The sequence below is a fragment of the Littorina saxatilis genome, linkage group LG10 (assembly GCF_037325665.1).
Source record: "Littorina saxatilis isolate snail1 linkage group LG10, US_GU_Lsax_2.0, whole genome shotgun sequence".
NCBI classification, from domain to species: Eukaryota; Metazoa; Mollusca; class Gastropoda; order Littorinimorpha; family Littorinidae; genus Littorina; species Littorina saxatilis.
In genome coordinates, this window is record NC_090254.1 from 14,564,471 (window position 1) to 14,589,313 (window position 24,843).

The window sequence follows — 24,843 nt, forward strand, 5'->3', positions numbered from 1 at the left end:
GGTCATATTCTTGACAGGGTTATCGTGACCTTCAGGATCTGGTCTGGTCTGGCGTACCTTTGACTTTGCTCTGGACAAGACGATGACCACATACAACGCGGAGGATGCTGTCCATTCTTTCTTTCTGTTATCAAGAATTCTTTCCTTTAGGGGAGGGGGGGGGGCGATGGTAGGGTGGGTGGGTGGGGTGGGGGGGGGGTGAAGGCTTTGAGCGTCTTTCGAAAAACAAATCAAACATGCAACGTTCAAAAGTATGCTGTTGTCAGAATTTAAAAAAAAAGTTTGTGAAGAATAAAAATTGACAAAGTGAAGTAGTAGTCCCCCTTGCCCCAGCAACTGTTCTGCAGAGTTGTCTCCCGGCATTGCGCACTGACCTATTTATAGCTCACCCGTTGGCAATGTCTGCCAGGGGGGGTTCCTTTGAGTTTCAGAGAGCTGTATTTTATCAGATCTGACTGCTGTTGTCTCCTGCTATGCTCTTGCAAACCTTCATTTTGGACAAAGCATATTTTTCTAGGGCTATAACTGAAGTTAGTCCAAGCTCACTCCTGTTGGACTAGCTTTGTCTCCACAGGTAATTCAAGTTTTTCTTGCGCTGGGTTACAAAAAGAACAAGAAATTCCTTCGAGGTAGGAAAAACACCCCCGTTGGTCAAAGGGAAATAACCATTCTCACTGCACCCATTCTCACTGCCACCAACTGAGAAGGTTATTTCCCTTTGACCATGAATATGTTTCTCTATAAGTCCTTGTAGAATCTTAATCCACCAATAACTCCTTAACCGTGTGTTTGACTGGTCCCAATTTTTGTAAGGACCGTCTCAGGAATGTATAGAACCTGTTCACCAAGTTTGGTGACGATCGGTCCGTTCATTCTTGAGATCTATATGCGAACACAAACACACAAACACACAAACAAACAAACAAACACATCGACCGAAACCTATACACACCCCTATACCGGGGGTGTAATTATCCTCAAAATACCCTCACCATGAATGTTTCCTTTTGTCTATAATAACACGTTCAATGGACTTAACCTTTTCGGGTTTTGACCCACAGCTTTGCTTCGGGTAGTTGTGGCATTGATGACAGTCGGTAACGTCATCCAGCTCCTTTTAATCCTTTGGGCTCCTTTCAGTAAACATGCAAGCACCTCACGTGACGGTGACCAAACTTCAACTCGGGTCTCCTATCCGTCGCAATACTTTAAACTGGTTGGACTGCAAATAGACAAAGCTAACCTTCCAACAATCATGATCTTTTCGCGGTGAAAATGCTCTTGACACCTTTTTTTTTTAATTTTTTTTTTTAGATTGATCTGTTAATCAAGAAAACACAAAGGTTAGTTACTGGAACTTTTGATCATGGACAAAAAAGAAAAATGGATCTCATTTGCAAAGTTGTGGTCGATCATCGAATTCTATGCACGTTGGAATTGGAAGCGACAGGGAGAGCAGTAAAAACTGCAATACTAGAAATCAATTTTTCCATAGAATAATACTATTGATAGCATTGGGAACTGCCAAACCAGAAATCAATTCTTCAATAGATTAACAGTATTGATAGTTTTGAAGAGGAGACTACAGCACAGAACTTCAGAGTTGATCAGGAATCTCCAGTATCAAAAATCGTGACGGCGACTGCATTTTGCTAATTATTATTGTGTGAAGATATTCTGGTCGCATTGCAAACAATGCAAATGAGAGGCTTATTCATAACCATTGCATGTGAAAGGTCAATTTATACCGCTGATGCACGTCATAGTGAAACTTTTTTACAACTGTGTTAACTAACCATCAGGAGCATTGTTTGTTAATGAGCGGAGATCTGCTTTGTGGAAAAGGTGATATGGTACAGGTGTAGAGAGATAAAAAGAGATTCGAATTCAATTTCATTGAACTGAACTGTCTTTTCCGAAAGGTGACAGAATAAGCATGCAGACATATGTTGGGTTCTCTTTCTCGCTCCTTGCTGATTGAGGGGCATTATAACGAAGAAAACATATGATACATGTCTGTGATGAAATGTAACTTTACAGCCGTGGCGAATAATGAATAATGTAACACAGAGAGAAAGAGAGAGAGAGAGAGAGAGAGAGAGAGAGACAGACAGAGAGAGAGAAAGACAGAGAGGGGGAGAGAGAGGGAGAGAGATGGAGAGAGAAAGAGGGGGAGAGAGAGAGAGAGGGAGAGACAGAGACAGAGAAAGAGAGAGAGGCAGAGACAGAGAAAGAGAAAGAGAGAGAGAGAAAGGGAGAGAGATAGAGAAAGAGAGATTGTGTATGTAAATACAGCCACACAATTGAAATGAATGTGCAGTCGTGCAAATATGCAAACATTAAAGAAAGAAAGAAAGACATACTCAAAAATATAGCACTCCCGCATGCATATACCCACGTGCAAACACACACACACACACACACACACACACACACACACACGTACACACACACACACACACACGTACACATACACACACGTACACACACACACACACACACACACACACACACACACACACACACACACACACAAACACACACTACTCAATTTGCAAAACATTTGTACTTTTTTTGCTAAAAGTTTATTTTCTCTCTTTCTGTCATTGTACTCTCTCCTTGTAGTAATCCATATTCTCCGCCTTAGCGAACAAACTTATTGGTATTTTCACCGGTATCACTGATATTCATAAGTTTTATAGTTCAACATGAAACATGAACAACCGGTCCTTAAACAAATCTATTGCGGATATATTTAACAACATTGATTAAAGGTACAGCATTCTCTGTTCTCAAAACTACATTAGCAAGTCAGAGACAGACGTATCCATGTCCAATAAGGACGAGACTGTCAAAATAGAGGTAGAGACCTTATTAACCGAAAATCAGAGATAGCAGGATCTTTGGGGGAAAATGGGGGTGGGGAGGAGGGGGGGGGTTATAAAGGGGGAGGGGTGGTGGGTCCATTGCAGGATAGAAAGCTGGATTGGAAGACTAATTCTTTCTTTCTTTATTTGGTGTTTGACGTCGTTTTCAACCACGAAGGTTATATCGCGACGGGGAAAGGTGGGGGGGGGGGAGGGGATAGAGCCACTTGTCAATTGTTTTTTGTTCACAAAAGCACTAATCAAAAATTTGCTCCAGGGGCTTGCAACGTAGTACAATATATTACCTTACTGGGAGAAAGCAAGTTTTCAGTACAAAGGACTTAACATTTCTTACATACTGCTTGACTAAAGTCTTTACAAAAATTGACTATATTCTGTACAAGAAACACTTAACAAGGGTAAAAGGAGAAACAGAATCCGTTAGTCGCCTCTTACGACAGGCTGGGGAGCATCGGGTAAATTCTTCCCCCTAACCCGCGGAGGGTATCTAAATCTTAAAAGGGCTACATTTACAGAGGTTATGAACAGAAGATCGATGAAAGCAAGGTCTCAATAAAGGGGGTTCTAGTGTATTGCTAAAAGATTGTAGTGCCAGGTTCTGAGGACCTATTCAACGCTAGTACTTTTTGACAGCATACATTTGGAGAGGTGGATGTACAAATTTCAGGCATGGTAATTCCAAAATAGAAAAAAACTCTGAAAATAGGCCAAGGTCCAGGGGCCGCCTAGTCCCCGGCGGGGTACAGGGGCAGAGCTTCGTTGGGGGGAACCAGGGAGCTTCGCCCCCCCATAAGGAAAACGAATTTTAGCATTTCAGACCAATATTTTGATAGTTCTCGTGGAAGCAAATAATGGATAGAGAGACAATAGTATACATATAATTTAATTTACCTTTTGTTTGCCGCGGACAATATTTTAGTTTCGCTGAAACGTAATTTCCTTTTCGCGGAACAATTCCCATGCCTAAAATTTACACAAGGAGGTACAAGGTCTGAAAAAAAACCAAGGGAGTGTAAGCACTCTAAATATAGGAAACAGTAACTGAGAGTTACGCGGCACCAGTTTTCTGACATCTGAGGGAATAAGCAAAGGAACAAACGTAAAACACATTCATCTTCATAAAAGGGATGTTCGTCTGAAGCTTACGGGATATGATCCTGATTCTCAAAGGCACGGTTAAAGTAAGAATACTAGCTGAAACACATCAAATAAGCACACAGAATTATGAGAATAAGCATCACGAACTAACGAAAAACACATTTATCTTCATAAAAGGGATGTTCCTCCGAAACTTATATATGATCCTGATTCTCTAAGGCACTGTTAAAGTAAGACGACTAACACATCAAATAAGCACACAAAATGATGTTTGAATGAAAGTTAAGCCATTGAGAAACCCTCTTCACCGACTTCTCTAGACACCTTTCCCCTTCAACAAAAAACGAACAAATAACACATTAGTAATCAACAAATATAAACTTGTATACAATGTTCAGCATCAGGAGATCACCTAACGAATACAAGCTCTGTACTCGTAACATCCAAAATTGTTTAGCACATGAAATAGAAAAATAAATAGCAAAAAAAGTCAGATCACAGATTGTAAGCAATGTCTCAGTTTCATTAGTGTGTAAACCTTGTAGAAACACATGAGAAAAATCATGTTTTGATACAACAAAGTAGCCAGAGTAGCAAGACATGTATAAGGAACAGGTGAATATAATTAAAGCACAAGCTTTATTCTTTCCATGCATTTTGGATTGAAAGCTTGTTGAGATTTTTCATGAAACACCAAAGTCTTACAATATTAAAAAAGGCATGTCTAAGCTGGTGTTATTGTGCTACATTGAAAAAAACATTGTAAACAGCTTTACATGACGTCTTTCTTTTAAGTCACACACACACACACACACACACACACACACACACACACACACACACACACACACACACACACACACACAGATAATGCATTTCAAGTATTGTACATTGAAATGACTACAATGGCGAAAGTTTATGTGAAAAAACATTGTTCAGAAAAAACCCCAGATCTTTTGAACCTTGATGCTCCTTCAAAGTATAATCTGACATCACAATTATTGTGTAAAAAACCCCAGGTAAAACCATAATGAAATAAAACAATCCATTGAACGTTTTTTTAAACACTATCAAATAAAAAAAATAAAAAATATGTCAGATCACAAATTCTGAGTTTCATAGGAGATTACATGATTAATTTAAGAAGCTACATTTATCAGGTGTGAACTTTCAGCTCAATATATTTTTTTGTAAGGGAACAAAAAGCACAAGGTCACGTTCAATCAAAACTGACTCACAAACAAACAAACATACAAATAAACACACATGCAAACAAACAAACTAACAAACAATAAACAGCCAAGAAAAGACAAAGTTATCTGAAATATAGCAAACTTTCAAAGAAGCATAACTCCCAATGTTACGAAGCAGTGATTGTTGAGTCATTTCCCAATAGATTTGATTCCAGACTTAGGTATCTTATTTTTCTGCATATACAAATACCCACATACATATTTTGTAACAAAACCTTTTCTTGATATAGGGCTCCCTGCATACAATGTTTGATTATTTTGGATCTTTTACTCTTCTGTGGTGCACGAAATCCATGCTGAGTTTGTTAATTAGCACTGATCCTGTGCATGTGGTTTGACATTCCTGACCCTGTCTAAACTGTCTTAAGGGCAGAGATGGTACAGAATTTAGGTTTTGTTTATTTGGCAAGCTTTTCAAGTCTTGTTTCAAGTTTCTTGATGGTAGTGATATTTGAATGAATTATGGGTCAAAATGGACATTTTTTGCGATTATTATTATTTTTTTAAACATGTACTTTTGGGTACAGATTCATACTCCAGAAAAATGAAGATATCAGATGTCGCAAACATTGTCTTACTAATTATAAACCATGGTTAGTTATCACCATCCCATAGCACTTAAAAAACACTTTTTCACATGCACATCATGCATTTGTGCTTCAATCAAGCAAGCATTCATGCTTGTCTTCTGTCTAAATTTCTTCAAGCATCAACAGCTCAAAACGATGAAAGATGAACTCCCAGACTACAAAACGTTCGTCTTCCGTCTAAATTCCTTAAGCATCACTCGCTCAGAGAGATACAGGATGGAGTTCCCAACAGCAAAATGCAGCAGGTGATCACTGATGGATTTGAGGTTCTGGGTTGTCGTGGTCGTCTTCTTGTTCCTCCCTCAGTTCCCCCTCCCCCTCCCCTGCAGCATGACGACGATTGTTTTGAGCTGGAGACAAAATATGATAGCTAGGTGTCAGAGACTAGTTTTACTACAACCATGTGTGTTTGATGTACATTATTATTAATACCGGTGCTGATTTGGCCTATATGGTCCGCTGGACCCAAAAAGCAACAACTAACTAACTAACTAACTAATTATTAATACCAAAGCAACCTGCTTTTTGAAGCATCCTTCTTCTTGGACATGCGCGAAAAATCGACAGCCTGACCAGCGCAGAAACTTTATTCCTGAACTAATTTTCAAATTGTACACTGACGCAGACGTTGGGCACAAAAATAATTCAGCTAACACCTCCCACTCTGCACAGGTAGAATGTAGGCAGCTGATGTGTTGCTCATGTCTAAGAGCAAGATTGTGCTGATCCAATGCAAGAGCCTGGACAGATGAACAGAAAAGGTCTACGTATGTCCCAATTCGAATACAGACCCCGTCCCTGTAGCTTCAAATTCCTTCCCCAATGTACCCATCATGTGAACCAGTGCTGATCCAATGCAATGGACAGATCAGTGGTGGTCCACATGATGGGTACATTGGGGAAGGAATTTCAAGCTACAGGGACGGGGTCTGTATTCGAATTGGTACATACGTAGACCTTTTCTGTTCATCTCAACACATACAAAGGCCTTCCTTCCTTTGATCTCCCTCCCCCTTTACCCTACCCTTCCTGCACCCATCCCACCCATCGTCTCCTCCCAACCCACCTACACCCCGACCAGGCCCTCCTTAAGACCCACCCCCTCCCCAGCCTCACCCAACCCATTCCCAACATCTCCTTCCGCCTACTCCAACCATTTTCCTCTTACCCCCCCCCCCCCCTCTCAACTTCAGCTCCTCCCCCCCCCCCTCCTACTCACACACTTTTCCCCAACTAGTCCATCATTTTTACTGCAGTCCCCTCCTTGAGGTGAATTCCACACACTCACCATTCAGCTGCAGCTGCTCGTGCTCCTGCAGAGGTCCTGCCGGGGGAGGGACGGCTGGGGGTCTGAAGAGCTCAGGCAGTGGGATGACGTCACAGTAAACCAGCATGCCGATGGGGACCAGGATAAACCCAATGATCTGCAAGTACATCCACATTACGGTAGTGCAATGGTGCATAACACGTGTGTTGTTTTATGGGAGTGTGTCTTCTGCACATGCTGATATACTCAGTTTCAGGAATGGTATGCATCACCACTGCACAAGCTAACACACACATGCACACACAGATACATGTATGCACACACACACACACACACACACACACACACACACACACACACACACACACACACACACACACACACTTGAACACACTAGACTTTCTCTCTCACTCACACACTCAAACACTGGTGATATACATGCACCTACACACTCATACACATACTGCTCCGGCACACCACCCCACCCCCACCCCCCACACACACCATACACTCCACCACACCCCACAAACATCGTCCATACCTGAGGGTAAAAGTAGTTCTGCCAGGCGATGACAAGGGAGATAACCCAGATGATGAGGTCATGGTGCACGTCGATGGTGATACGCTTGGCTGCATCGTGCTGGTTACGCACAAAGCGTGTGCCGGTGTAGTAATACACCACCTTGCTCACCACTTTTCCTGTTTACAAACGATGTTGACACCATTTTACACTTTGCATGACATCTGAATCATATATCCTTAGGGATCATACAGTGGAACCGCCCTTTTAAGCTCCCCCCCCCCCTTTTTTTTTTAAGACCTTGCTTTTTCAGATTGTTTGTTCATAACATCTGTACATTTACCCACATTTAAGACTCCCTCCTATTTAAGACCTAGTTTTCTCTTTTTTTTTTAAAGGTCTTAGAAGGAGCAGGTTCAACTGTACATGTATTCCTTTTCATGTAAGCGATTAGGCCTAAAAAAAAAATAGGTGTGGTTACGGTAACCCGACCTACCCTATTTTTAGGGGCCGATCCTATAACTTTTTATTACATTTGTCAAAAAAAAAAAAAAAAACAAAAAAAAAAAAAAACCGAGTGCCGCAAAAAACGCAATGAAAGCGAAAGCGCCCGTGTCGCACACTTATTTCCCTGTCAAGTAGGATTAATTTGTACACATTAGAAAAAAAAAGTTTAAAAAAAAAGTGATTGCCTACCTACCTACCCTATTTTTTTTGTGGCTATGTTACCGTAACCACACCTTTTTTTTTTTTGGCCTTATGTCCATCCCCAGATATCTGTTCTGGCTTTGATACTTGATAAGAGCAGCCTTCAACTTCAACTTACAAATGTGACCCTCCACCACGGAATGAGTCGCATGTCACCTTTGTATGATGTTCATATTTTTGCATTTTCCTAAAGAGTTTTTTATGCTCTATCTAGTGATGAAAACCGTTTTAGAAAAGAGCTATAAGAGTTATAAGCCTGTGACTAAGGTGACCCTCACATTGTTACCAGACACTCCCCGGACTTAGCCTAGCGCAGAACCGCGCGAAGTGACATGCGACTCATTTCGTGGTGGAGGGTCCCAAATGGCAAACATTAACAGCCTGGCATATATTCATGAGCAGAATGTGATTTTTGTGTTAAATTAATTTTGTAACACTTATGTCAATCTGAGAGATTAATTCCAACAAAATTCCCACGCTGCACAGAACACAGCCAACCCATTTACTGTTGGACGGGCGCAGTGGCGTGGTGGTAAGACGTCGGCCTCCTAATCGGGAGGTCGTGAGTTCGAATCCCGTTAGCTGCCTCCTGGTGGGTTAAGAGTGGAGATTTTTCCGATCTCCCAGGTCAACTAATGTGCAGACCTGCTAGTGCCTTACCCCCCTTCGTGTGTACACGCAAGCACAAGACCAAGTGCGCACGGAAAAGATCATGTAATCCATGTCAGAGTTCGGTGGGTTATGGAAACACGAAAATACCCAGCTAGCATGCCTACTCAACGAAAGCGGAGTGAAGCTGACTATGCTCTCAGAGTGTAGTGTGGGGAACCCAAATGGGCAAACGAGCTCACACGTAACCAGACAATTGTGGAACGCTGAAGAAGAAGAAGAAAACTGTAGGCATGTGTCTCAGTGAGAGGATGCTCTTGCTCCACGTGAAATCCGGGTACAGGTCTACAGCGAACATGATTGTGTACGCAGGAAAGACGATACTTGTCACAAACTTGGCAGCAAAACTACACAATAACAACACAGCATACACCCAACCGAGGTCACAGCCAGAATCCAGCTGCTTGGGTTACACACTATACATACAACACAGAGAGCCAGTAGACACTACACAGCAAGAACCCAATACACACTGAAATACTGACATCAAAGAGAGAAAGAACGCAAACTACTTGTGCACGGTACTCTGACTCACTATACTGTGAACACATATTGACTTGATCACCAACAACACACTCAGAGAGCCAGAACCTAGCTACTTCTGCTACATACAGTGGAACCTCGCTTTTAAGGCCTTGCTTTTTCAGAGGTTTTATTCCTAACCTGTGTAAACTGACCTTTATTAAAAGAGGGGTTGCACTGTATTACATAGCTACATAGCACACACTGACTCACCAACCACACAGAGAGCTATAATCCAGCTACTTCAGGTACATATTACATAGCTACATAGCACACACTGACTCACCAACCACACAGAGAGCTATAATCCAGCTACTTCTGGTACATATTACATAGCTACATAGCACAAACTGACTCACCAACCACACAGAGAGCTATAATCCAGCTACTTCTGGTACATATTACATAGCTACATAGCACACACTGACTCACCAACCACACAGAGAGCTATAATCCAGCTACTTCAGGTACATATTACATAGCTACATAGCACACACTGACTCACCAACCACACAGAGAGCTATAATCCAGCTACTTCTGGTACATATTACATAGCTACATAGCACAAACTGACTCACCAACCACACAGAGAGCTATAATCCAGCTACTTCTGGTACATATTACAATGTCATAGCTACATAGCACAAACTGACTCACCAACCACACAGAGAGCTATAATCCAGCTACTTCTGGTACATATTACAATGTCATAGCTACATAGCACACACTGACTCACCAACCACACAGAGAGCTATAATCCAGCAACTTCTGGTACATATTACATAGCTACATAGCACACACTGACTCACCAACCACACAGAGAGCTATAATCCAGCAACTTCTGGTACATATTACATAGCTACATAGCACACACTGACTCACCAACCACACAGAGAGCTATAATCCAGCTGCTCTTCATCTGCAGAAAGGCATCCTTGATGTCAACAATACGGCCGCCTTGGAGCACACTGAAGGGTCCGGAGCTGATGAAGCTGAACGGAAGCAGCATGATCACTGCCACCACGCTCCCAAAACACCCTGAAACAGTCATCGCAGAGGTTATGAAGATTAACAAAATTGATGACCTAATTACCCCTGAGTACAGACCCCCCCCCCTAACTTCTCTATGTCTCTTCTAACATATATTCTTGCATTTTCTCTTTCTCTCCCTCTCTCTCCCTTTCTCTTTCGATTCTTTCTTAGTGCATGTGACACACACACACACACACACACACACACACACACACACACACACACACACACACACACACACACACACACACACTCACATCTGTCAATCTTTTTTGTCTGTATTCAGATGAAGAAAAATATAAAACAAAAAATTAAATTTTGCCAGTTATTTACCCCTTCAATAGCTCTTAAAATGTGTGCGGCCAAGGCCTCGTTGGGTATTCATTCTCACACAAAAAAACAATCAAAAGGAGAAAAGATGAAGAAAAAGTACAGCCACACTCAACTTCAAGGCCAATAACTCTGAGAGGACAAACAGATCGAGTGCTGGTCCATTATTATCTAAAACAAGCAAAAAATGTTAAAAACCCATGAGGAAATGAGACGACAAAAAGGGACAGTCACTCGATCTCACCTTCAAGGCCAACCACTCTCAAAGGGTGAATAGAGTGCTTGTCCATAAACTTTTCCTCGTACACTATTTGCATGGCGATCATGATCTGTGACATCACCATCAGGAGACAACCTGACACAGACAAAGGTACAAAGACTGTGGGAATATTGATGCAGAGCGGCCAGGTAAGCACAAAGTATTTCTTTCTTTCTTTATTTGGTGTTTAACGTCGTTTTCAACCACGAAGGTTATATCGCGACGGGAGCACAAAGTATGCAGTAATACAAACAACCAATGTTTGCAAGTGTGAACATCAAGCAGGCCTGAAAAATGTATGTACAGTGGTACATTGTACATATGCAATGTGAAGCCATTCAAATGAGAGGACACCTCCCAACGAAGAACACCCTCAGTTGTCCTTTCTTCTATTATCTTGACCCAAACAAAAGCACCTCTCATGACGCGCCACCTGCAATGAAGGGACACTTTGGTCCCAGGGGTGTCCTTTCATCACAGGTACCAGTGTACATCAAAGATCTGCTACGCAGTAAATGTCTTAGAGTTTCTTTTGTATATAAATGTTGTCAAATTTGAGCACAAACAGTACACAAACTAGAGTCACACAGTCTTTGTAAATAAAACAAAACTGCATCAAATAATCATATTTTCTTCTGTTTTTCTGTGGTTAACTTCCTTACCATTTCTTTTTCCTTTTCATGACAGAAATGTTTGTCTAAATAACTTTCAACATTCATTTGAAAATAAACAGAATGCAATCCGTATGGCCTTTGAAGACTAATTACCATCTGATTTGAATCTGTTTTATCCTCAGATGTTCGAAGAGCAACAACCACACACAGACACAGCTACACACACAGACACAGCTACACACACAGACACAGCTACTGTAAACACACACAGACACAGCTACTGTAAACACACACAGACACAGCTACTGTAAACACACACAGACACAGCTACACACACAGAAAGGCAGGCTACATGATAACCCACCAATATGTGTGAACTAAACTAAAACATCAGATCACCAACATGCATCAAAGCCATAGTTGTCAAAGCCTGCAGAGTCAGGTCCTGGCAAAACAACGTACATTCAACAGACAGACAGACAGACAGACACACGCCCATTGCACGACACACACACACACACACACACACACACACACACACATGTACACACACACACACACACCCAACACACACATAAACACACACCACACCACACCCCCCACACACACAAACATATCCTACACACACAAAGAACACATCAGATCACCCACCTGCAGCAATTCCGTATTTGTCATAGCCTGGCGGAGTCTTGTGCACAAAGTCAGTCATTCCAATCAGTCCCAGACCCACAACCACCATGCCAATGGACACCCACATGTACTTGGCCATGTGTTTCGACAGGAACGCCACTCGCAGTAACACAGTGAACAGGACTGAAGCACCTGTTGAAGCATACATATATTAAGTTACTATCAAGTTTAACTCATTGTCTCCCAGGTACGGATATATCCGTACCCACTCATATGGGTCTATCGACCAGGTACGGATATATCCGCTCAGACTGTTAGCTTCAGTCGCCTCCTGTAACGTTGATCTAACGCCTGCATTCCAGCGTGTTGATACACAGTCACTACACAATTACTACAATTCTGAGGGACCTGCTGCAGCACAGCTGGTCTTGGCTACAAAAACTTGGTCAACATGGTGGGGTAGAAAGTGTTAAACAAACACAAACAAGAGAGGGAAGGGGGGATGTGATTGGTGGAAGGGGGATGTGATTGGTGGATGGGGGGATGTGATTGGTGGATGGGGGGATGTGATTGGTGGAAGGGGGGATGTGATTGGTGGATGGGGGATGTGATTGGTGGAAGGGGGATGTGATTGGTGGATGGGGGGATGTGATTGGTGGAAGGGGGGATGTGATTGGTGGATGGGGGGATGTGATTGGTGGAAGGGGGGTGTGATTGGTGGATGTGATTGGTGGATGGGGGGATGTGATTGGTGGAAGGGGGGATGTGATTGGTGGAAGGGGGGATGTGATTGGTGGTTGGGGGGATGTGATTGGTGGAAGGGGGATGTGATTGGTGGAAGGGGGGATGTGATTGGTGGATGGGGGGATGTCATTGGTGGAAGGGGGGATGTCATTGGTGGATGGGGGGTGGTCGGAGTGGGGGTGGAGTGGTGGGGGATTTGGGGCCTGCAGTTATGTCATCCAAAAGGAATGTTAAACAGGATTGGAAAGCATGTTTATTAAGAATACAATCGGCTTGCCCATTTCATTGAGAAAGTTGCCAGTAAATTTAATCACAAAGTTTAGCAAATTAAAACACATTGAACAAAAAATAAAAAGGCTACCTCCTCAAGCAAACACACGTCATCACCTCTACATGAAATGCTGCATGTATAAGACCAAAACACTAAAACAAACAAAACATTAGCAACCAAAAAAAATGAAAATACAGTGAGTAAAACAACCCCCCCTCCCCCCTTCAATAGAAAACTCTTCCCTTTTTAAGACCTTAACTTTTCAGATTTTCTTTTCATAACCTCTTAAACCTCCATTTTCAGACTCATTCACATTTGTGAGGTCTTAAAAGGGGGGTTCCAATGTACTGCTACTACTACTGCTACTACTACTACTACTAACACTGCTACTACTACTGCTACTACTACTCTATTACTACTGCTACTACTACTGCTACTACTACTGCTACTACTACTCTACTACTACTGCTACTACTACTGCTACTCTACTACTGCTACTACTACTGCTCTACTACTACTACTACTGCTACTGCTACTCTACTACTACTACTGCTACTACTACTGCTACTACTAAAAATTACAAAGCATTCTTCTGTAGCGCTATTCACCGCCAAGCAGCAGTCTCAGGTTACCTTACAAAATACACAAGACCAACAAACACAAACACGCACTTCTGATCATCATAAAGCTGGATCTGTAGGTGAGCTTGAAGGCGATGTAGAGAAGACCGTAGCGACTGAGATCGAAGAAAGCAGGCACCACGAAGAGGAACATGTTGAACTTGGTCTGATCCACCGGTCGTTGGTTCCACGCCGGGTTGTTGGGCTCCACTGGTGGTCGCCGTCCTGGACCTGCTGTTGTCGCAAACCATGGATTTAAAATGTTATTATCATGGCAAAATGTTTTTACTTTGCAATAACTCACCTTCAAAAGGAAAGGCAAAAATTCAATCACCTAAAATCAAAAGATTTCCAACATTCCCACGTTCTCTAGAACTGTGTGATTCACCAAGATTTGGTTTCCTTCCCACCCTCCTCCTCCCTCTCTCACACACACACACACACACACACACACACACACACACACACACACACACACAAACAAACACACACACACATTCACATACACACACACACACACAACACACACACACACACACACACACACACACACACACACACACACACACACACACACACACACACACACAGAAAGACAAGAATTACAAGTCGCGTAAGGCGAAAATACAACATTTAGTCAAGTAGCTGTCCAACTCGCAGAATGAAACTGAACGCAATGCCATTTTCAGCAAGACCGTATACTTGTAGCATCGTCAGTCCACCGCTCATGGCAAAGGCAGTGAAATTGACAAGAAGAGCGGGGTAGTAGTTGCGCTAAGAAGGATAGCACGCTTTTCTGTACTTCTCTTTGTTTTAACTTTCTGAGCGTGTTTTTAATCCAAACATATCATATCTATATGTTTTTGGAATCAGGAACCGACAAGGAATAAGATGAAAGTGTTTTTAAATTGATTTCGACAATTTAATTTTGATAATAATTTTTATATATTTAATTTTCAGAGCTTGGTTTTAATCCAAATATAACATATTTATATGTTTTTGGAATCAGAATATGATGGAGAATAAGATGAACGTAAATTTGGATCGTTTTATAAATTCTTTTTTTTTTTTTTTTTACAATTTTCAGATTTTTAATGACCAAAGTCATTAATTAATTTTTAAGCCACCAAGCTGAAATGCAATACCGAACCCCGGGCTTCGTCGAAGATTACTTGACCAAAATTTCAACCAATTTGGTTGAAAAATGAGGGCGTGACAGTGCCGCCTCAACTTTCACGAAAAGCCGGATATGACGTCATCAAAGACATTTATCAAAAAAATGAAAAAAACCGTTCGGGGATTTCATACCCAGGAACTCTCATGTCAAATTTCATAAAGATCGGTCCAGTAGTTTATTCTGAATCGCTCTACACACACACACACACACAGACACACACACGCACATACACCACGACCCTCGTCTCGATTCCCCCCTCGATGTTAAAACATTTAGTCATAACTTGACTAAATGTAAAAAGTCAGTTACCATGTACATGCAGATGTTCACAACTAATGCGTGATTAACAACTTACGCTGGTCATTTTCCCCAACAACGTTAATCATTTCATCATCGCCGTCATTCCTGGCTGCTATGTTTTCCACAACTACGTTCCCATTGGCTTGGATGCCTGCGTCTGCTGGTACAAGTATCTGGTCGTCGGCATCATCTTCAGGAGCCGGGTGTTCCTCCACGTCGTCGTAACGAGGACCCCTGTCGTCATAGTTACGGATGTGGGGGTTGCGAGGGGGAGTGTAGCCGCCAGTGATGATTAGCCAGAGAGGAATACACAAAGCCTGAGCGAGGAACTCGAGCGCCATCTGGTGGAAGGAGAGCATTATATGATTCTTGACTATTCCCTGAGCGTGTGTGTGTGTGTGTGTGTGTGTGTGTGTGTGTGTGTGTGTGTGTGTGTGTGTGTGTGTGTATGTGTATGTGTGTGTGTTTGGTGTGTGTGTGTGTGTGTGTGTTTGGGTGTGTGTGTGCGTGAGGTGTGTGTGTGTGTGTGTGTGTGTGTGTTTGGTGTGTGTGTGTGTGTTTGGGTGTGTGTGTGCGTGAGGTGTGTGTGTGTGTGTGTGTCCTTCTTCTTCAGTCACGCTTATGAGGAAATCCCTTTACAGGGCAACGATCCTCATTTTGGTTGGTGCGCCTAATTTCCCTAGAGTGAAAGATAAAGTGGATAGTGTACCTACGAAAATCAAAACAGTGGTTGGTTGGTAGGCAAGCTATTGCTTTTCACTATTTGCCGTGGCGCCCGATTTCAGGCCCTGGGCTAAGGGCTAGCCTACCATACAGCGCTACCTAGCCAGCGACTAGGCCCCAACAAAACAATACTAACAGGACGAACAATATGGAGCAAGAGTGAAAGATTCTACCTATATCACTATTAATTATATATGGGTCGCTGGGGATGGATAGGGGGGGTGGGTCTAATGAGAGAGGGGAAGGGAATCTAATGCGGAGGGGAGGGGGGGCAGATGGAGTGGATTCTGACAGGGGGTGCTTATGGGCTCGTGCCTCGGAGCCAGGCCTCAACGATGGTCCTGAAGGCCTCGGGGGAGCTCACAGTCCCTTGTGTGTGTGTGTGTGTGTGTGTGTGTGTGTGTGTGTGTGCCTGTGCCAAAGTGTGTGCGTGTGTGTGTGTGTGTGAGTGTGTGTGTGTGTGTGTGTGTGTGTGTGTGTGTGTGTGTGTGTGCGCGTGTGTGTGTGTGTGCCAACGTGTGTGTGCCTGTGCCAAAGTGTGTGCCAGTGCCAAGGCCGTGTGTGCGTGTGTGTATGTCTGTGTGTATGTAAGAATGTGTGTGTGTGTGTGTGTGTGTGTGTGTGTGTGTGTGTGTGTGTGTGTGTGTGCCTAGCTGTGCCAAGTGGACCTTGCTGCAAAAATAAAAAAAGATCGAGCCTTGCAGATTTTTTCACACAATCAAGTCGATCACCACCTTAAGTAGAGATCGAATTCAATGCTCATATGTAGCGAAGTTGCCTTTTTGCTCCTAATTGATTGTATGTTCATCCACTTCAAAGTCAACATACCTGTGAATACTTCTTTTCTTCTTCCCAAAACATAACTTTCTTGGTTTTTTGTTATTCTTTATTTTAAAACGTTAGCAGCCTATCTTTTCCGGACTCAAACACACAGGGAACTTGTTTGTCGCTGAAACAGGAAAACTCTGTCACATCAAAACAAAGGAAACCCGGTTTGAGGATCTGACTCAGATCGAAGCAGTAATTGACTTTTCTTGGTGTCAATTTTGTAATAGGATGATCTTCATCAAAAGAATCAAATACTTGAAGCTTCTCATCAAAAGGCATTAACGGATGTTGTTTCATTGTTAATAATAATAATAATAATAATAAATGAGCATTTATATAGCGCAACATCATAACTTTACAATTATGCTCTTTGCGCTTGACACATTTAAAATTAAAACACAGTTATACAAGCATTTACATCTACATTCATAGTCAACAACGCTTACCTAAAAGCATACACCATCACACATACATTACAAAAAATTCTTCCACTGACTAAGTAATAAAAACATGAATAAAATAGGTAGTAAAAAACAAGGAAATACCAGCAGAATACCCTTAATCAAACAGAACATGTTATCAACAATGCTGAAAACAGTCCTAGATGTGTATATACATTATCACTAAAACAACAAATACACTACATGTAGCCTACTGATGGACTGAGAAAACAAAATCAGGGGTTGTATTTCTTGAAGAGGTGCGTTTTAAGTGCACAAAAATAAGTGTTAAACAAAAATTAAAACAAGAAATTCCTCCGAGGTAGGAAAAACACCCCCGTTGGTCAAAGGGAAATAACCTTCTCAGTTGGTGGCAGTGAGAATGGTTATTTCCCTTTGACCAACGGGGGTGTCCCTCTATAAGTCCTTGTAGAATCTTAATCCACAAATAACTCCCTAACCGTGTGTTTGACTGGTCCCAATTTTTGTAAGGACCGTTTCAGGAATGTATAGAACCTGTTCACCAAGTTTGGTGACGATCGGTCCGTTCATTCTTGAGATCTATATGCGAACACAAACACACAAACACATCAAGCGAATCCTATACACACCCCTATACCGGGGGTGTAAAAACACAGTCGAGCCTGTTTATAACCCTACCCAAGGGACGTACCGACCAAACGCGGTGGTAATAGACTGGGGCATGGTTGTAAGGGAAGGATGAATTACATAGAGAGAAAAAACCCAACTTCTTACTGTTTCTTTTGGGATGGTCATTGCGGGCAGGTGGTTGCAGGGCACGTTCAATACTTGTAAAACTTCTGATGAAAAGAACTGGATATTATTTTACTATTGCTCACTAAAAGATACAAATAATTATGTGCAAAAGTTCTCACCAAAAGAAATGGATGTTCAAATGGGTGCCTCTTGAAACTTGGCAATCCAGTGGCATTCACACCTCTTGCGATTCTGCACACACAAACACAAAACACATAAATGAATGCACGAGTGGGTTTTTACGTGTATGACCGTTTTTGCCCCGCAATTTAGGCAGCCATAAGCCGCTTTCGGAGGATGCAATGAGCTTGGTAATTTCGTGTTTCTATAACCCATCGAACTCTGACCGATTGATTACACGATCTTTTTCGTGCGTACTTGTTCTAAAATTGTGCTTGGCAGCTTGCGTGTCTATACACACGAAGGGAAATAGCACCAGAAGATCTCCACATAAGTTGACCTGGGAGATTGGACAAATCTTCACCGTGGCCTTAACCCAACATATAACTCATCATCCACAACAGCATGGTTTTCACAAGTAGTTTTGGTGCATAGAGTTCATAATCGCTACACAAAACAAAACAAAAAGAAAGGGTATAAGCAGAATTGCGTGTGATCATGTTCACAAGAATAAAATTAATGCAACAATTGCTCAGTTGTGATCATAACGGCATGGCCGACAACCAAAGAGTGCAGTGCAATTCACATTCAGAGGACCTGAACGTGTAACGGATGCAAGAGTTTGTGTAAATGTTCATTGACGAGTGTAACACACAGACATAGAGTGATAGAGACAGACTCTGAGACAGACAGACAGACAGACAAACAAGCAGATGGACAAATAGACAGACAGGCATTCATACACACACACACCGACACACACAAACACACACAGGCACACACACACACACACACACACACACACACACACACACGTACACAGCCATATATAAACACATGCACAAACACACATGCACAGACTGATAGACACACAGCTAGACTCAGGCAAACAATTTCCCACACAGCTAGACTCAGGCAAACAATTTCCCACACAGCTAGACTCAGGCAAACAATTTCCCACACAGCTAGACTCAGGCAAACAATTTCCCACACAGCTAGACTCAGGCAAACAATTTCCCACACAGCTAGACTCAGGCAAACAATTTCCCACACAGCTAGACTCAGGCAAACAATTTCCCACACAGCTAGACTCAGGCAAACAATTTCCCACACAGCTAGACTCAGGCAAACAATTTCCCACACAGCTAGACTCAGGCAAACAATTTCCCACACAGCTAGACTCAGGCAAACAATTTCCCACACAGCTAGACTCAGGCAAACAATTTCCCACACAGCTAGACTCAGGCAAACAATTTCCCACACAGCTAGACTCAGGCAAACAATTTCCCACACAGCTAGACTCAGGCAAACAATTTCCCACACAGCATCATCGCACCACAGTAAGAGGCTTCATTGTTGGTAAAAAATAATTATACAGGTATATATTTCAATATTTATTCAGCCCCCTCGATCTCTCTCTCTCTCTCTCTCTCTCTCTCTCTCTCTCTCTCTCTCTCTCTCTCAATCTCTCTCTCGATCTCTCTCTCTCTCTCTCTCTCTCAATCTCTCTCTCTCTCTCGCTCTCTTTTTTTTCAGTCACTATTTTCAGAATTAAACAATCGTGTATAACTACGCTATTTTAGACCTCGCTATGCCTGTTTGGGGATGTTGTGCATGAACAAGGAAGTGTCACTAAAGCCCTAGCTGGGTAAGAGGAATGTGAAACCACCATTTATTTTTTTAAATGATCGGGTCTTAAAAAGGAAGGAGTCTGAATTAAAGTGACTGTTAATGTACAGATATTATGAACAGAGCATCTAAAAAAAAAAGCAAGGTATTAAAAGTATTGAAGTTAAATTGGGGAGGGGGGAGGGGGGATTAGAACGGGGTTCCACTGTACCGTTGTTTACATATGATTTTAGGCACTGGCATTTGGATCTTTCAGCCATATAGCTAGTATGATCAAATACTTCAAATCTAGCTCTAAACTTGAACAATGACAGACCAAGAGAATATGAAATAACTGTAAAGATCTGTTGTGATTTGCAGTGGTGAAAATGGAGTTTGACAACACCACTGTTCATAATGTTTTGTTGTGTGCCTGTACCTGGCCTAGCGGACACTCTCAATGTATCAGTGTGGTACTTTTATTAAACAATCTGTCACTTAATACAATACAGTAATAACTTCCGGGCACAAACAATGATCTCCTATCTCGTGATGCTGTAAGAATGAACACAATGCTGCAAATACGGTATATATGAAAGATATTCAGACACAAAGAGTCACTCACCCATCCATCCACAAACCCATCCACCGACCTCCTTCCCCCCCCCTCCACCTCCCCCATACACATACATACTCACACACACACACACACACACACACACACACTGGGTGTCATTGAAAACCAGTACATACGCAAAATGTACACAAAGTTCAGACTTGGCATTACACCACTCACACTGCGCTATAATCATCCCGAGTGCGCTGAATCCAGAAATTGTACATTTTGTCAATCAACGGAAGAAAATGAAAACCACTTTCTGTTTAAATGCCCCTGCAGCTTACAATGCAATTCGTCAAAAGTACGTTGGTGCTTGTTTTGACCTTGACCAGTTCTCCAACTCATCGCTGTGCCTTTTACAGACTGACAACAAATTACGACTGCATGATTGCATTGTCAAATTATCTGTTCTACGCGTCATTTAGACAAAGAGAAAATCAATTGTGAAATAGACTGGTGTGATCGTACAACCCAAAATCCTTGTCTTCATCTTACTGTATTTTTTTCTGTTTTTTATATTTAGTCAAGTTTTGACTAAATATTTTAACATCGAGGGGGAATCGAAACGAGGGTCGTGGTGTATGTGCGTGTGTCTGTGTGTCTGTGTGTCTGTGTGTGTGTGTAGAGCGATTCAGACTAAACTACTGGACCGATCTTTATGAAATTTGACATGAGAGTTCCTGGGTATGAAATCCCCGAACGTTTTTTTTCATTTTTTTGATAAATGTCTTTGATGACGTCATATCCGGCTTTTCGTGAAAGTTGAGGCGGCACTGTCACGCCCTCATTTTTCAACCAAATTGGTTGACATTTTGGTCAAGTAATCTTCGACGAAGCCCGGACTTCGGTATTGCATTTCAGCTTGGTGGCTTAAAAATTAATTAATGACTTTGGTCATTAAAAATCGGAAAATTGTAAAAAAAAATAAAAATTTATAAAACGATCCAAATTTACGTTTATCTTATTTTCCATCATTTGCTGATTTCAAAAACATATAAATATGTTATATTCGGATTAAAAACAAGCTCTGAAAATTAAATATATAAAAATTATTATCAAAATTAAATTGTCCAAATCAATTTAAAAACACTTTCATCTTATTCCTTGTCGGTTCCTGATTCCAAAAACATATAGATATGATATGTGTGGATTAAAAACACGCTCAGAAAGTTAAAACAAAGAGAGGTACAGAAAAGCGTGCTATCCTTCTTAGCGCAACTACTACCCCGCTCTTCTTGTCAATTTCACTGCCTTTGCCATGAGCGGTGGACTGACGATGCTACGAGTATACGGTCTTGCTGAAAAATGGCATTGCGTTCAGTTTCATTCTGTGAGTTCGACAACTACTTGACTAAATATTGTATTTTCGCCTTACGCGACTTGTTACTTCTTGTTCTATGTGTTGATCTTAAGTTGCCTTGCTTCCGGACGGTCAAGTCCACTTTGTTCACCTACAAATTATTTTTCCCCTTGTACATACACATTGTGTTTGATGCAATAAAAACTCGCCTTCGCCTTCTCTCTCTCTCTCTCTCTCTCTCTCTCTCTCTCTCTCTCTCTCTCTCTCTCTCTCTCTCTCTCTCTCTCTCTCTCTCTCTCTCTCTCTCTCTCTCTCTCTCTCTCTCTCTCTCTCTCTCTCTCTCTCTCTCTCTCTCTCTCTCTCTCTCTCTCTCTCAGTCTCATGCATTCATGCATACACACACACACACACACACACACACACACACACACACACACCACACACACTCACACACAAAGGAGCTTCATGACTAGGGCAAGGAAAACAAGTACAAAGGGACACACAGATCTTTCCTTGATCAAGTGGAGCTGATGATTATGTGACTGTTTTAATTAAAAGAATTCAGGAGTAATTAAGAAGGTAGGAGCTGAAATGAAATTTGTTTTAACAAATTTTAAATGAACTTTGAATTAAGGTTCTGCTTTTGACCTTTTCTTCCTTGTTGAAGACAACAAAACACATTTAAAGGATCACAGATTAGGAAAACAACCTAGTTCATATAGTTGAACATGCCCTTGCGGCCACTTCTCGACAACCCCAACCACCATGCCCACAACGACCACCCAAAAAGATCCCAGACGAGATTGTTTTTTCTACATAATTCACCTATTCATATATAGCCACCATCTATCTACCCCCCCGCGGGTTAGGGGGAAGAATTTACCCGATGCTCCCCAGCATGTCGTAAGAGGCGACTAACGGATTCTGTTTCTCCTTTTACCCTTGTTAAGTGTTTCTTGTATAGAATATAGTCAATTTTTGTAAAGATTTTAGTCAAGCAGTATGTAAGAAATGTTAAGTCCTTTGTACTGGAAACTTGCATTCTCCCAGTAAGGTAATAGACCCTATCGGTATTCTAAGCTCTCGTAATCTCTCGCAAGCTTCAGAGCATAGCAAAGCATGCGGTACAGCGATCTCGTGCGAGCTGCACAAGCGAAGGTTCGAAGTTCTCGCGATGTTCAAAGCATAACAAAGAGCGTGTCTCGCGAGAGCTGCTCAGATACCGAAAAGGTCTATACATTGTACTACGTTGCAAGCCCCTGGAGCAAATTTTTGATTAGTGCTTTTGTGAACAAGAAACAATTGACAAGTGGCTCTATCCCATCTCCCCCCTTTCCCCGTCGCGATATAACCTTCGTGGTTGAAAACGACGTTAAACACCAAATAAAGAAAGAAAGAAGCATCTATCTGTAAAGACCTCTTTTGGTCGATCTCTAGGTGGTCGTTATAGACAGCTTCAACTGTACAATCTTTCTTTCTTTCTTTCTTTATTTCGTGTTTAACGTCGTTTTCAACCATTCAAGGTTATATCGCGACGGGGAAAGGGGGGAGATGGGATAGGGGAAAGGGGGGAGATGGGATAGAGCCACTTGTTAATTGTTTCTTGTTCACAAAAGCACTAATCAAAAATTTGCTCCAGGGGCTTGCAACGTAGTACAATATATGACCTTACTGGGAGAATGCAAGTTTCCAGTACAAAGGACTTAACATTTCTTACATACTGCTTGACTAAAATCTTTACAAACATTGACTATATTCTATACAAGAAACACTTAACAAGAGTAAAAGGAGAAACAGAACCGTTAGTCGCCTCTTACGACATGCTGGGTAGCATCGGGTAAATTCTTTCTCGTCCCAACCAAAATGGGACTCCCCCTAACCCGCGGGGGGTACTGTACAATCAAGCATCTCCATTAGGTGAACACAGTTATATATAAATAATGTACCTTCTATCTAATTGTTAAATGTAAAACATAATAATAAACAAAGCAATTAATACATGCATGTACCACTGATCATTTCATAAACCATATATAAATATCAGTGACACTTTGGAAGTATGACTGGCAAGTTTAATTGCGTGTCTTTCTTTTTTCTCTCCTAGTCCTACTTTCAGTTAACAGCTATTTGGTGTTTGTTTATTTGTATGTTACTCATGTTGCTGTGTGTAGGAGTCGATCATTACTCTAGATAGAAATGGTAAGTCATGCGGTCGTCCGACTGTAAACAAAACATAATACAGTCATTCAAAACAAAACAAAACACCAGCAATACTAATGAACTCTAAGTCTGCATAATATAGACAGTTTCAAGCTTGCACAGGCTGACTATAACTCTAACCACTAAACTAGCAACTGATCCACTCTCAAAAGGTGCTTACTTGAACCTTACAATTTTTTTAGAGTCCACAACAAGTTTATTTGGCAACTATATACATGTGTAACACTTCACAATGACAGAAACGATTAGATAAATGTTTGAAATTTGATATATCTTCTGATTAACTGATGTGATAGGTGAACTTTTGTGATATTCTAGATTTTGTTCTGATAAGTTCTGCATGTAGAAAGAAGACAAAAAGTTAGTGTTGAGTTTGACTTACTCAGGTGTAATGCTGTATACGGTGCCTGAAGCCACGTATATCACGCTCAGGATCGTGTCCTCCACGATCGTCATTTTGCAGCTTGTCTGTGAACGAAGAAAATCAAAATGTCTGTCGAATTTCTTCCTCGATCATCGCTGTCTCCAACTGAAGTTGTGCTCGGTGCGGCAAAACCCGGCTATTTTTAGTAACAGCTTCCTGGTTCGCTTCGTTTCAGTTTTGAGAAGTGCAACTTTCCTTATCCGCTTCTTGTTGTGTATAGCTTTGATATAACAGAGGGCAAGGAATGCAGGATTAAAAGAAAATGACAGTTGAAGCAGAAAATGAGCATTAA

The 24,843-nt window shown here is 41.7% G+C and overlaps 1 protein-coding gene across 2 annotated transcripts; it reads right to left on the reverse strand.

Annotated features, from left to right (window-relative positions):
* Window positions 1-5,074: 5,074 nt before the first annotated feature.
* LOC138978232 (solute carrier family 35 member F6-like) lies at window positions 5,075-24,806 on the reverse strand. Of its 2 annotated transcripts, none has more exons than XM_070350901.1 (10): window positions 24,510-24,806; window positions 18,380-18,452; window positions 15,548-15,833; window positions 14,067-14,246; window positions 12,402-12,572; window positions 11,122-11,232; window positions 10,398-10,553; window positions 7,638-7,795; window positions 7,118-7,253; window positions 5,075-6,179 (listed from the first exon to the last, which is right to left on the reverse strand). In XM_070350901.1, exons 1-10 carry the CDS (start codon window positions 24,581-24,583, stop codon window positions 6,079-6,081), a joined length of 1,446 nt encoding a protein of 481 aa, XP_070207002.1. In that variant the 5' UTR covers window positions 24,584-24,806; the 3' UTR covers window positions 5,075-6,078. The 2 variants fall into 2 exon arrangements, with proteins under 2 accessions (XP_070207002.1, XP_070207001.1); XM_070350900.1 differs by having other exon boundaries at window positions 14,067-14,249; window positions 24,510-24,795.
* Window positions 24,807-24,843: the final 37 nt, after the last annotated feature.